This window comes from Oreochromis niloticus, linkage group LG1 (genome assembly GCF_001858045.2).
Source record: "Oreochromis niloticus isolate F11D_XX linkage group LG1, O_niloticus_UMD_NMBU, whole genome shotgun sequence".
NCBI classification, from domain to species: domain Eukaryota; kingdom Metazoa; phylum Chordata; class Actinopteri; order Cichliformes; family Cichlidae; genus Oreochromis; species Oreochromis niloticus.
The window spans coordinates 37506087-37521021 of NC_031965.2; the positions used below are offsets into that span (position 1 = coordinate 37506087).

General features: G+C 40.6%; 1 protein-coding gene across 2 annotated transcripts in view; it reads right to left on the reverse strand.

Annotated features, from left to right (window-relative positions):
* plekhg4 (pleckstrin homology domain containing, family G (with RhoGef domain) member 4) overlaps nt 1–12028 on the reverse strand; it is an 83329-nt gene extending 71301 nt beyond the window's left edge. The window contains exon 1 of one of the 2 annotated variants that reach the window (XM_019361303.2): nt 11864–12028. In XM_019361303.2, coding sequence (XP_019216848.1) covers nt 11864–11938 — 75 coding nt within the window. In that variant the 5' untranslated portion in view covers nt 11939–12028. The remainder of the gene's footprint in view (nt 1–11863) is intronic. The other variant, XM_025908301.1, reaches the window with a different exon arrangement.
* Between the last annotated feature and the right edge of the window lie 2907 nt (nt 12029–14935).

Here is a 14935-nt window from a genome sequence, read left to right on the forward strand (position 1 = left end):
GTACAGTCAGTTGTTTTGAATTAATTTAATACAAATGATTGTACTTATAAAAATACACTGATTAGTGTGTAATGATGTCTTCCAAAAATTGATGCATTCTCATGAACTCCAATTGAACTCCACTGAAAAATCAGAGCAACCTATCACATTGTTGCATTTAATGAATGAAGTTTTTGGCGTGTTCTAAGACTTTTTTTCCCCCTAATAACTAAATCCAAGCTGTAAGAACCTGCGAATGAGCAGGGTGGCCGTGGGTTACTTTCATTTAAAATCATTTTTTTCCACGTGGTTGGCAGAAAATCAAAGTGCTCGTCACCAACTCTGCTTCATGCTGCAGAATGTGAGGATTCAGCCAAACAGAGTATGAATAAAGAAACATTAACAGGAGGAGGAAGAGGTGGAGCTGATCAAACACACCCTGCAGCGCTGGCAGAACCAGTGATTAATGACTGCTGGCAGGAGAGTCGGTTTGACTTTCTGTTCAATAAATATAATGACAGCATTAACAAGGCTGGAAGAATGGAAGCAACTTTTGGATCCATTATTGATGGGAGGAGCCCACACAATAGCAACTATTACAGATAAACACAAGTACTACTAAGTACTAGTACTATAAATCATTTTGGTCAATATCCTCCTTATTTTACATCCTTAGACTTTTGCATGTAAACAGTTACTGCAGATTTCCCTGAATCCATAGTATAATTTAACTGAAGACACTATATGAACTGTGACTTTTTAAAGAGTTACAAAAGTAAAAGTAAAGAAACTGCAAGGGAAATGATACAATTTTTCTTTTTACCTGATTAAAGTTGAAAGTTATGCAGGATCATTTTCGACAAATACTCCAATTAATCCAATTTAATTAATGCTTTAATTACTACTAATAAACAGACATCTATGTATGATGGTGCAGTTACTGACTGAGATCAACAGGCAGATTGTTTTTGAGCAGAGTCTGGGGACCACAGTGGATGCTCTAGACGTTGTGGAGCTCTCCTGGTTGACAGTAGGGCTGGGCCATATCATACCGTTCACGGTAATACCGGTATAATGTTGGGCAACGATAGGAAAATGAAATATCGCGACAGAATGTGGGTAAAACGCGCATGCACAGTGCCTATGTTTACATACGCACATGGCGGCGACGCAGAATGAGAAGAGCGAAAGTGGATCGTTAAATGAAACAGATGAACCAGAACTGGTTTGTAAAAATGCTGCAACTTCAGTGGTGTGGAACTGGTTTAGCTTTCGTCCGTCAGATACACAACAAAGCACTATTTTTGGTAGCGCATGCTAGCGGGCCGTCGTTATTACCGTGTTGTTTGGAAAATACGGCACACTTAAAATCAATCCTTTGATTTTTCTGAAAATCGGCAGTGCCCCTTATAATCCCGTGTGCCTTATGTATGAATTCTGGTTGTGTTTACTGACCTCGAAACGATTTTATGTACACGGCGCTCAAAAATCTGTCAGATGTTTTAGTCCGACTTTGCTAAGCTACGAAGCCGCACCGCTTGATGGATTGTCGGAGCATTACGGCTATCGTAGGCAGGAGCCTCGCGGAGTGATACGTACTGTGCTTCAACATAATATTACCGTATTGTGTGTGTATAATCTCTTTTTAAGTTTTGTGGACATTATACATGGTTATGCTGAGGATATGTCGGCCAATTTCCACTGGAAATGCCTTTTGGTTAAACTGTCAGCAAGGAATTTGCAGTGTTACATTTTTATATAACTTTATTGCACATAAAAAAAACAGCTGCTTGTTTAAGTGAAAATACATTGATGGGGTTTTTTGCACTAATAAAGTTGTGGAGTTGTAAAGTATTTTGTCTAGTGTCAATTATATCGTCAGTTATATCGTTATCGCAAATTTTCAAATGTATATCGTGATAAATATTTCTGGTCATATCGCCCTGCTCTAGTTGACAGGCCTTCAGAAAACTGAATTTCTCTTTTTCAAGATGGAGGACCGCAGGGTGTGTTCCAGCTTCATGGGGATCGCTATCCAGGCAAACGTCGAAGCCAACGTGGCTTTCGTCTTGGTTGTGGAACACTGGACCAGCTCTTTATCTCAGGAATATTTAGAGTTTGCCCAAACAGTGAACTTGGCTTCAGCCAATTCCTGCTGGGGGGGTGTTCAGCAGTACGGATATCAGGCTGTTGTTGCAGGTTATTCGCTCCCTGGACAACCATAGTGACAGTTTTTCCTGCCGGCAATAAGTCAACCTGTTTCCAGGGAGCGTTGACATCATCAGGTCTGCCCTGTGTTAGTGACGTTTTGGTGCAGCCAAGGGGCAGAAGATGTGCAGTTCAGTTGTTTCAGGGTCTACTGCATTATCTCCTTTTTGCAGATGTTATACTGATAACACCTGTGATGACAATGAGTCTGAGGACATGGTCAGGTGTTTACTTTAAACCACAAATCCATTAATCTAGTTCATAATTTCTATTTATGAAAATCAGCAAAGAAACAGATTAAAGAAGCAGGCTAATGTTATGATTTTAACACTTTACTTCTTCACTCATATCAATCCACCCAAGTCAGCTAATTAAGGTGGAATAAATCTTTTACTGCTGTACGAGAAGAGATAACTGAGATCCAGCGGTATAACTTTTCCCTCTTGCAGGTGGTGGGAAATAAACGCCTTCTCTTATCTTACACTTGCTTTGTTTAAGTGTATGAAGTGGGCAACAGTCCTGAGTAAAGTACCATTAGAGTTCATATAGCACTCCACTGTTCATGTCAAAGCGAACGCTGCCTCGATGACGCTCCTTCAAACCCCGTCTCCTTCCTGTTGGCAGTAAAAAGGCTCCCTGCCGCCGCTCTTTTCTTGCAGCGACTGCATATTTTGTCCTGCTGGTCTGTTGTGGTGAGCAGCTTCAGTTCAGTCCTGAACCTCGGCCTTGAAGAGGCCTCTGTGGAGTCTGCCTTGAATCCAAAGCTTTTATGTGTTGGCCAGGGTTCCCCGGAGGGCTCCTTAAAGGCAACACTTTAGCCTGACTGCACCTTCAATGGCCTCAAAACGGCCCTCTTTTCATGTGACTGCTGAATATGGAGAGAAAAGGAAGAGGGGCAGGAGGGTGAACCGGGTCAGTTTGCTTCACAATCAGTGGCTTAAACCGCCCAGACCCAGTTCCATTTATAAAGACTCCTAAATATAAAAGTAGTCTCCAAAAGTCAGCAAGGTTTTTCTGTTGTTCCACACAGTGCACTATTCAAAATCCAAAGTCAGACAGTGAAATAAAATTAAAAATTTAAATAAAATCAGCACAGATCCCCACACCCTGATTGCCTCAGTCAGTCATTGCAGAGCCTCGAGGCCCTGATTGCAAACTTTCTGTCTCCTTTAGTTTCCAGCTGGGCCCCACAAACAGACTACAGACCTCTGCCCGAGGACCTCAAGATACGTACTAGTGCATATGACATTAGTTTACAGCTGGGAGTATGGCTATGAAGGCCCTTAAAAATTATTCAGTTTAAAAAATGAATAAATATGAAAAGGAAACAGAAGGGGGGACACAGTCACCATCAGAATAGAGGGAGTTTTTGAACACAATTACACTGTAAACCTCAGTGACTGTGAAGAAAGGCCGACATCGACTACCAACTGAAACTTAGCTTTATACCACTAAAAGCAGAATAAGTAAGAAAGCCTCACAACTGTAGGCAACCTTTAACGATCTTTCCACAGGCTCGTCTTTGTTATGACTTGTATGTCTTTTAGATCTTGTTGACCAAAGGTTTTCCCTCCTTTTTCCTGACTCAGCATGAACTAAACTGAGTGATTTTAGGCTCTTGGGGAGTGGAAAGGTGCAATGATGTAAAGGAAAAAGCCTGGGCTTGATTTATAATCGCAGACAGTGAAGACGAGGGGTGAAACTGACTATAAAACCACATGTTCGTTAGTTAACTGTCAATCACAAGTTGTTAGCCAAGCTTACTTCCTACTGAGTAAATCCCCAAACTGACTCTAAAAATGGTTGTAATTTATGAATTTCAACATCTATTGAAGTCATATTTAAAATTAACTTCAAGTTTGGGCATCTTCAAGTTTGGGCATCTTTGTGCAACTACAGGGTCACCTGGATCAGCTAATCACCCAGCCTTAAAAGAAACTTTTATCAGTCATATAAAACAAAATCTTGTGTTGAAAGAGTTTTTCCTACAGGAATTTTGAGAGCGGGTTCTTTGAGTTACTCTGGTTATTAATCCTGGACATGCAACTAAACAACTAAATTTGATAACAACATCAGTGTAGCACCTCTGAACCTGGTGATAGTTGGGATAGAGCCCTCACTGTGTTAAAGGTTTCCTGTTAAAGTCCTGAGCTTTTTATGTGAAGACACTTTGTTACTGTGAAGTCATCGAGCTGCATTTCTTGTCTGCCGTACAAACTAAGTGTATTATTATCTTTTAATAGTGGCAGGTTTGTTTTGACTGTTTCATACATTTCTCTCGTTATGCAATCACATTGCGTTTCATACGTGTGAACAAACACAATAGCATGCAGAGCAGTTTGGACAGGGCGTCCAGCGTGCAGTCACATGTAAAGTGGTGATTATCCAGCTCGGCCTGCCTCGGTGGGCCCGTTCTGTGCCCTGTTGTATAATTACTGGTGCCGTGAGAGCTGAGAGACACAGAGACATCTACAGGATGACAACAAATCTATAAAACAGCACATCTCTCTGCTCGGAGCTCTCCGAGTGACAGAACAGCTCATCGGAGAAGAATGTGAGCAGGTTTTCCACCTCGCAGAACAATTTCACGCAGCCAATGAGGAGCAGGGCCAGGCCTGGAGCTAAGCCTTCATAGAATAGCTTCATTCTTGGCCGGCTGGTCCTGGTTCTGTTTCCAAAGAAAGGCAAGGACCTCCCAACTGGGCAGCCACATTCCCCTGTGGCTGAAGGATGGATTACTGACACATTATTTTTACTAACTGGAATAATCGCTGCTCCTTATGTAAAGGAAGACTCACTTAAAGCTGCCTTCAGATAGTAAATCTAACAATGAATAGTGCCATCTTTAAAGCTATTCTCTATGCACTGCATTTGAATGAAATACTTTGCCATAAAAACAAAATATTATGCAACTTTAGCAGTTCTACCTCATCAGAAGAGTGTTTTTATTTTAGCTTTTGTGTGGCGAGCACAGCAAATGAATTAGTGCAACTATGGAGCAGGTATCTGTCCACTTTGGTTCACATATTATGCAGGGATAAATCATTAATTGCTGTATGATGATACGTCCCCACCAGTGAAGCCTTTCTGTTCTTTTCATGCTGGAAGTGGCTGTCTCAACAGCAGCAGTTATGCTGTGTCGTTTTTATTGTTTCAGCCACACACTGTACATGAAGGAGGGCGGCTGACAGTCATCCCACTTCTAATGAGTCATCGGAGTTTATGTCAATGACAGCGATCACAGCCTGGTCAGAGCAGGACTAGCAGTTCTCATGCTAGCAGTTACAGCTGCAACTTCTGATAAACTCAAGAGATGCTCAGCAAAGAAATATTCCTCCTGGCTCCACCAGATTGTTTGATAAGGCACAGAAGGCTAAGCATAATATTTATAACATCAGTCAATTTAATTCCTTTTTAAAGAAGAGAAGAAGCAAGCAATTTTGGAATATCAAATATGTTCAATATCAACTACACAGGTTACAATCATGTCAATCCACCTGTGTTTTAGTACACATGATACATGTGCAAACATCACATTTCTGAGGTTTTACTCTAGTATTACTATCTGGAGGCAGTGAGATATAACATTACAAGGGATGTTCTAGGACAGTGACAACATCTGGATAAACAGGTACAGTTACTCAAACTTAAAACAAAGACACCAACGTTCCATAACTCAGGCCAACAAGACCATCATCTTTAAGGACACGCCCAGCATCTCCTGCAGATAGTCCACGTCTTCATTGCTTCATGTGCAGAAGTAAATCATTATTACACTACTGCAGTGTGTTTCTCTTGTTATGGATAAATACTTGGTTAAAGTTCATGATTTCTTATAAATTTTCACGACTTCTTTTTCACAGAGAGACATTTTGAGGCATATAAGGTAAAAAATGTACAATCTGAGTGGATGTTGACATTTTTATTTCCCGGACTTTTAAAGAATACATCACAAACAGCAGCTGAGATATCAGTGGGCTCACACTAACATATGACACAGGCCCGTGTGTAAGATTTCAGAAAAGAAGATATGAGTGTGGGAGCTGAAGCGGCTCCATCAGAGAGTCTGAGCGGGCGTGTCCTCCTCATTATACACCCAGCTTCCTCAATCTGCTGTTTACAGCTGGCCGGCTGTCTGACAAAACTAACAATTAGCCTCAGATTTACACCCACCAAGCCAGGTGAGACTGCAGGCTTCATAAACAACTACATCCACTTAGCTGCTGAGTAGGCACGGGGAAAGGCGAGCAGGGTGACCCCGCTGACCTGCAACACATAAACATCCATCTCCTCACCTGCTGGGTAAGGAGGGTCTTTACACGCTGCTTCGAGCCCGGGCCTGCAGCTCAGCCGAGCACGGAGTCAGAGCGACGGTCCTGCATACACAGAGCCATCAGTAATGACAGCACTCTGCTCTCTTCAATTACAACGCATGAATCATCACTTCCTTCAGCCTCAAGCTCTCTCATTAAAACTTTCTACATGTCTAAACACCCAGCCAGGCTTTCTATACAACACCAGGACTATGACATAACAGTGTCAGGCATCTTTATAAACCAGCGCTGAAGCAGGAAGAAAGCTTTAATTTATCATTCACCTGGATAACTCTCAGCATTATTTATAAGCATGCATTACTCCAATATTAGTATTCCACAGATCAGGTGTTGGTGACAACATGCTTATTAATCAGTTTGGTTCTGTGCTGTTCTGTGTTTACTTCAGCTCACAGCAGGATGGCACCAATCTGGAGGTTGTTCACACCTGCTGCACCAACAGCTTTTCTTTGGTTTTTGGAAGTAAAGGAAGTTTTTTTACTTCCTTAATAAAAACCAAGGGGATAAATTCCCTTATTCAGGAACACTGTACATGTTAGAACCTGTTACTAACAAAGTGATAATGAAGTAACGTGATATTTAGAATCCCAGTATATTATGACCTATAAGTTGTCAATACAACAGTGACAGTACGAAACAGTTTTAGTTTTTCTGAAAGAAAAGTCAAGTGCGACATGATTTTGTTTTTACATCTTGTGTTCCACACGTGTCAGTTTTCATAAATCATAGCACAGCATTGTGCTATGTCAGCCAAGTTGACCTTCAACAGATTCTTCTTTGTATATCATGGTGAACACACCATCTTTGCTCTGCTCATCCAGACTCAACACTGAGAGAAAAACTGAGCAGGAAACCTGATTTGTGACAAGGTGTTTAAAACTTTCTCTTTTCTTCTTCTGCTGCTGTCTGATGTAGCAGAATCACTGCCTGCCAGGAAAGAGTCCATTGGCCTGCTGAGGTGTTGGTATGTGCTCTCCCTAGGGCTCAGGCCTTACTAGACTGTAGGAGAAGCCTGATGGAGGGCGAGGCTGTGATTCACAGGATAAACTCTGAGCAACAGCAGCAGCTGAGAGGTTAAAGGAGACGCAGATCTGAGAGCAGTTGTTGTAAAACAGATGTGTCATGCTCCAAGTCTGCGAAACAGGTGGGGTTTCCATTACAGCCAAACTTCCACCTCAGAAACTAAGGCTGCATAAATGCTGAGGGCTGCTTGTTTTCTTTTAATCATCAGCTGACAGCAGCTGAAGGAGGAATTTATTTTTCTTTTTTAAACCAAATGCATATCGCGTGAGGCCACTGAAGCCTCCGTGACAGGATAAATCATCAGCAGGACACTTGAAAAGACACGAGGACTCTCACTACAGAATGACTGTTATTAACTGGAAGTCACTTAAGAAGGAGAGGACAGACGGCTACTGTGTGCCAAACACAAACACAACAATGAACAGGAGCATATGATTCTTCTTCCTCAGATACAAAGGGGTAAAACAGGCAGAGACACAGAAGAATATAAAAAGACTGGAAGACAGTAAATGTTAAAAATGCCAAAGACATGGAATCAGACCCAAACTACATTTGGCAGTCGGTGGGAATCCGACTCTAATCACACCTGTGAAAACATAAACCTGTGAAAAGCTCTTATTTATCTGAATAAAAACAACTTATCACTTCAGAAGTCAAGGTGATATCCAGGTATCACTTGTACTGCAAGTATATATCGTGCCATTTATTTTATGTTATCTGTTCAAGAAAATAATGTGACCAACTAATAATTCTCTTACATGAATTTGCACCCTTTCGTTAAGCTTTCAGCTCCACGGTGTAAGCATTTCCCCAGTTAACATAACCACCCTCCAGGTTCATACATTAGGACTGTACTTTCAACCTCCCATAATGCACAATGTGCGGACCATAACCATTAAGTTTATGCTAATGGGCAACAATGTCAAGGCTCCACGATCCACTTAATTTGCCCATTAATGCACTAAATTCACATTATGAGATTCACAGTAAAGTCAAACCTGCCTCATTACATCTTCATGTTGCATCTTCACATGTAACCATATAACATGTCTGTGCATGCAATAATATATGTGTGTATGTATATAGAATACAGTGATCCACCATCAAATCAAATAAATAGACTCATTTCTGACTGCTGGCCTGAATTTTGAATCAAAGTGTACTATGACTGCATTCACACAGACGCTCATACATCTTGTCCCCACCCCCCAAACACACCTGTACATTTCATAGCATGCAGATGTTTGAGCATGAACTTGACTGAGCTGAAAGTGTCAATTATCTGAGACTACAGTGAGCCAATTCAGTATCAATCTCATTGTATTAATCTAACTAATCTAAATTTGATGCATTAATGGGGATATGAGCCAAAAATGAGTAAAAAAAAACCAAAAAAAAAAAAACCCCATTATCAGTAACCTTGAGCATTGATGATCCCCAACATCAACAACCACATGCAGCCCTATTCTACGAACAGCTAGCATCTGTGGCTAATAATGAAACGATTTCATAAATGTGGGAGCAATCCAGCAAACAAACAAACCTGTCTGGCAGCTTTTGCAATCAGAATTATGACCTAAATGCACTGTGATGCCAAACAAGATCAGCTCTATAAATTCTCTATAGGCTCCTCTTGTTCAGGGTTTATCTGTTTATTTCTTCTTTCCATTTGTGCCATTTCAGTTATTACATGGTTATAGTTATACGCAGTATACAGTATAAGAATGGCTAGGGCAGGACACTCTGAATCTGAGGTAAACACTACAGACAAGAAAGAAAATGAGGCCGGCCAGCAGGGTGATGCTGTAAACACTTTCCGCAAGAGTTTATAGTTTCAGTCGCCGGTTTACAGCCTTACTGAATCCAACTGGATGTTCGTTTTGTACATTCTGGCCTCCGCTAGTGTTCAGAGGTCAATAAAGCCAGGGATGATTTACTGTGAGACTGACTGTCCCTCAATTTCTCTGTCAGATCCAGCCCTCACTCGTCTTTGACGTTGTTAAAGCAGGCCATAGAAAAGGCATCATACGTTCTGTATATAACATAAAGATGGCAAAGGAGGCCAAGTTTTCACTCCTGGACAACACAAAGCGATAGGTGATGTCACGGTAACTATGTCCATCTTTAATTTAATGTCTCTGCTGCGATGTGAGCGTGACAGTTTTGTAAATGTTAGAGCAATAATCACAGTGAAATGCTACAGATGTACACAGATGCTGAACAACAGAAGAATCCGGACTGAGAGACAGTGAATCTTAAGGTTCCCCCTGTGAGGAGTCCAAATGTCTGCTAGTGTCTGTCAGCTGCTTAGACTCTGAAAGCTTCTTCTGGTTTGTGGGTCACATTCAAAAATATTTATCCGGCTCTGAATTCAGCCCAGAATTAAACTAAAGAAACCTTTCATTATAATATAAACAGAATCCCCATCCTTCACCTTTCTGTTTGAAATACTCCAAAATATTGACAAAGAGGCACATCGACATTTGTCACATGGATTTCTTTCTTTTCCAACTACCAACTATAGTGGAACTAAAATGTCCAGCATTTAACAACAATAAAGAAACGTACTTTCTGACAGAGACAAAGGTGAGCAGCAAATCTTTAGAAGGAGGAAAACACTACAGTCGGTGGATAATGAAAACAGTTTAATTAATCCTTGATCACAGGTAAATGTCTTTAAACGCAAGCAGTAGACACAATCAGCCAGCAAAGAGTTTACACTGAGTTCAGTCTCCCTGTTATTTGTGACTAGTAATAAAGAGATTGCACATAAACCCTACATACACAAAACACTTAGCTGTGGTCCATCTTTGACAATTATTGTAAATATTACAAGAATCACTTTCGGTGTTACACAGAATGCAAGGGGTTAAAATGAAAAGGTGAAATCTGACCGATTTACAACTTAAAGCATTCATAAATATTGTGTTTTACATCTGATTGCCTCAAGGCCTTATGACATCCTCCACACTATGCACTTGAACATATAAAAATGATGAGCACCTCTTTCATTGAATTTTGAGTGTTTTATCAACTTTGTTACATCTGTGGTGTTCCCGGTCAAAAGTGACCGCCATAGGAAATGAATGGGAATCCACTCAACAACACCCCCCCCCCCCCCCCAAATAAAGAAACTGAAAAAAGCAGACCTACACTTGAGACAGGTTAAATCCTACCATTAAAACCATCTGCAGCGTCTGCATGATTTTGGACATTACACAGTACAAAAGCTGGACTCAAAACATAAACAACGCAACTAAGCTGTCCGAGTCACGGCTGCACTGCAGTTTTATGTGACTATTTTTAGTATATTATTTGTATCTACCATGTATCACAATTAACAGCCACAGCAACTGATCCTTAACCACCCAACTTCCCAAAGTTCAACATGCTCCTCATAACTTTAGGGAGTAATTCCAGCCAATCGTCCACCCACTAAACACTGTTCCTACAGTATGTTTAAGATGCAGGACGTGCTGCTGCAGAGCTCACAGTTACACAACATGCAGCTCGAGGCTAAATTCTGGAAAGACAATGAAAATCAGACAGGTTTACTGAAGGAGCTGAAAGTTACATCTGCAGATCATCATAGACCACAGAAAACTACAACTGAATACCATCACACACAATCATCAGGCCCTGAAGAGAAAACTGTGTTACTTGAGTTTCGTCCAAACAGGCCCCTAATGACTGTTATCCAACTTTAACCTGACATGGTATAAGACAGTGACACACTCTGTCAATCCTGAGCTCAAATCCAGAAATTAGTGGAGAGACTTGATTATAAGTTTAAGCATTCAATAAAATAAAATGTCAGGAGTTTGTTTCTGTCATTTGTGAGAGAGACTAAATCCCTGCATGGCTTCCAAAAGTCCATTTACTGCTACAAGTGTCAATGACAAAAGTTGTATAATTAACTATATTACTCATAACTAAATTTATTTTTAAAAGATTAAAAAAACCCCCACATAAATTCAGACTTGTGAAAGCTTTATTCCATTTCTTAAAACCAAAGAGATTAAAGGCGCACGAGGCTAATTTCAGCTTAAAGGAAGCTAGCAAGAGTTAGCCAAACCGCCAAATCCGTTAAACAGCAGTTTGAATTACGAACTTCCGGTCAGGACTCTATCAGGCAGAAAACACAAAAAAATCTTCCCCTTACCGCCACTGAGGAGCTGTCTCCATATTTAAGGACATACCCATCATCCATTTAGGCTAACAAATTAGCTAACAGATATGGCTAATGTCAGGGAGTCAGGTTCAGCTTGAAACCGACCCTGGTGCGCGGTATCCGGTTATGTGTGTGTGTCCACACTCACCATTGTTTGGAGTTCTTCCTTCAGCCAGGATTCAGGAACATTGTTGTCCTGCTTCATCGCTTTATCACAAATCATCCCTCCAAATATATCCAACAGGAGACCTACCTTCACCCCTTCACCTGCATGGCGCCTCAGGGGCAGATCTAGAAGGGTGGCATGGGGTGGCAAGTGCCACCCTAAAATGATCCCTTGCCACCCCAAGTGCCACCCCAGTTTTGCATATGACAGCGTTGTTTATTAAAATAAGATAGCATTAACAGTTTGAGCGTAGTTACAGTCAGCAGTGAATATAAATGCTAAAACTGAATATATTGGATAGTGTTCCCCCCTCCACCATTAACAAATGGTTCAGCCCATAGCAGGACCGGCTTTTTTTTGGTTTCAGTAGCAAGCCATGCTTATGATTGTGCCAGAGCACATTTTGAACAACACCATGGGAATTTCGGATTTTGCACAGGTGGGTGGATGTTACACTCTGGAAATGGAAGGAAGGTGAGTGTTATTAACCCTCTGTGGTCCACGGACACGCTGCACCTCCAAATCACATGACTGATGTAAGCTGACATAGCAACAAGCTGCAGCCACGCTGAGTCTCTGTTTCAGCCCACATTGAAAGTTCAGACTTAAAAGTTCTTACATTTTAATTACAGGCCAGTAAATCCAGAGTTATGATAATATATATAAGCCACGCTTTTTTCTAAATACTGTCGTCACGTTTTTGTGTGTGTGTGTTTTAAGCGTTTTCTAAGGACAGCGCGAAAACAGTAAAGGAAGGGGGGGAAAAGCCACCTCTTTCCTATCGGTGGAAAAATGCACCATGTGGACCAATTAAAAAAAAAAAAGTCAACATGTGGGATTTTGTTGTTTAGGAAGAGGGGAGAGTTTTGGGAGTGACGGTAACGGCAGCGAGACAGAGCGAGCGAGTGAGAGAGAGAGAGAGAGAGAGAGTTAGATGTGGGAGATTTGTGACGTTTAGTGTGGAGTGTATACTTAGTGTGTTGTGCTGTCTTGTGTAGCTGTTGTGTGTGTCAGTGAGGGCACTAATGAATGTCACAAAGGCACATTTGCAACGTAAACACTGTCACTAAGTAGAAAACCAGCGGAGTGATACACCTGCTGTTGTCAGGCCTGCAGGTTTATCCCTGTGCTGTTCTCCTCTGTCTTTTGGTGGACAAACTTTTTTTTACTGGCACACATCATTTGTGGGGCATCTTAATGCAACACCTGATTGTTCTCTCATTTTAGTTTTAGTAATATTTTTAAATGGTTGTACAAAATGAAAAAACGGCAGGTGTATTGGCTGCATTTTTATATAAATAGTTGTATATGTTTACAAAATGTAGAATTTATATTTGCATTTCAAGTTATAAAAATTTACTCAACATGTCTGTGGTTTTTTTCACAGTAAAAAAATACTACTAGGATTTTAAGTTCTTTGTGTGATTTCAGATCAGTAATACTAATGCAGTATGTCAGTGAAAAAAACAACTAAATTCAGTTGAGCTGAAAAGAATGATCCCAAACAAGGCAAGGGGGAAAAAATAAAATGAAACAATCTGAGGGTGAAATACAAACGTAAACTCAAAAGGAGTCAAAAATGTCCGGTTGTATTTCAGACCTCAGTGGGTTCATCCAACAAACCATGAAAAATTTGGTTTAAATTTATGTTCATGACAGTGCAGATTTCTGACATTTCGTGTAATTTAAGCTGTAACAATGTGATTGTTTTCTAACAAAGAACAGTGTGAAACTTGAGTTAGACTTGTGTTTGTAAATGAACCGCCCCATGTTGTGTAGCTTTCTGGATTTTATACTTATTGGGCTACATATTTATTTATTATACAGGCTATACAGTACATAGAATCAAAACTCACATGTTTTATGTAACTAAAGTGTAATTATGTGGGCTACAGACAATAATTAAGTTATAGACTATAACGTGTATACTTACTGCATTTGAATCATTTTAACCATATGTAACCACCTGCATATGTGTTTGGGGGGGAAAAAAGGCTTTGATTTTGCCACCCCATTTCATTTCTTTGCCACCCTCATGCCACCCTAAGAAATTTTCTCTAGATCCGCCCCTGTGGCGCCTGCACTGTGCGTGCTCGCTCCACAGCGCCCTCTGCAGTCACGCAGCGTGCTGTGCTGGGCTGCATGTTTCGAGTAAGGGAAGAGCCACTGTACAAACAGCTGAATTCAAATACCATGCACATCGTGCTTACTTGTGCTACTCTCCATGAATTGTAGGAGGAATGACACATAAGAATGAGTTGATTGTTGTTGTTTTTTTCAAAAAACATATTTTTTGTTAGAAACGTATGATTTAAAAGTGGTTAGCATACAGTACCACAGACACTGCTTGTATTTATTATTTATTTATCAGAGGTCAGACTGAATTGGTCTGTGGGTCTGTTCAGGTCCTCAGGCTATATTTTGTCTCTATTTAATGTAATAATATGTAATAAACTGTAATATGTAATAAAATAATGTAATAAACACGAGCTGTTCTAACTTTAAATTTGACATTTTTAAATCTCATCTGTAGTTTTTGCTGCACGTTAAATGACGTCTGCAGAGGTGAACTACAAAGCAAGCTGCATTCAGAGATAATCTGATTATCAGTCTCCTCGTCAAGACCTTGTTTGTGTACATACCAGCAAATCTGGCAGCAAATCCGGAACAACAAAAGTAAAGAGAAATATTTGTACAGTTTCAGCACGGCCAGATGAATGCATGTCGGTTCTTGTTTCAACACGATGCATACAGTACGTGCTGCAAGGCTTTGTTCAGAAGCACTGATACCATACAGCTCAGCAGGTTTACATTTACACACAGCCCCTGGCTTGTCACAGCTATAAAGTGTGGAGTGACTCTGGTATTTAACTCTGACGCTTTTAAATGTTAAAAAAATACTCCTGAACTTTCCGAAATTAACTAAAGTTTTCAACCCAATCTGAAGAAACAACAACCATGAGTTTAACTGCCAAAAATATCTACTGTGTACTTTGCCGAAGAGATACCAACAGAACTGAAGGACTAAACTGTACTACAAGTGTAATACGAGTT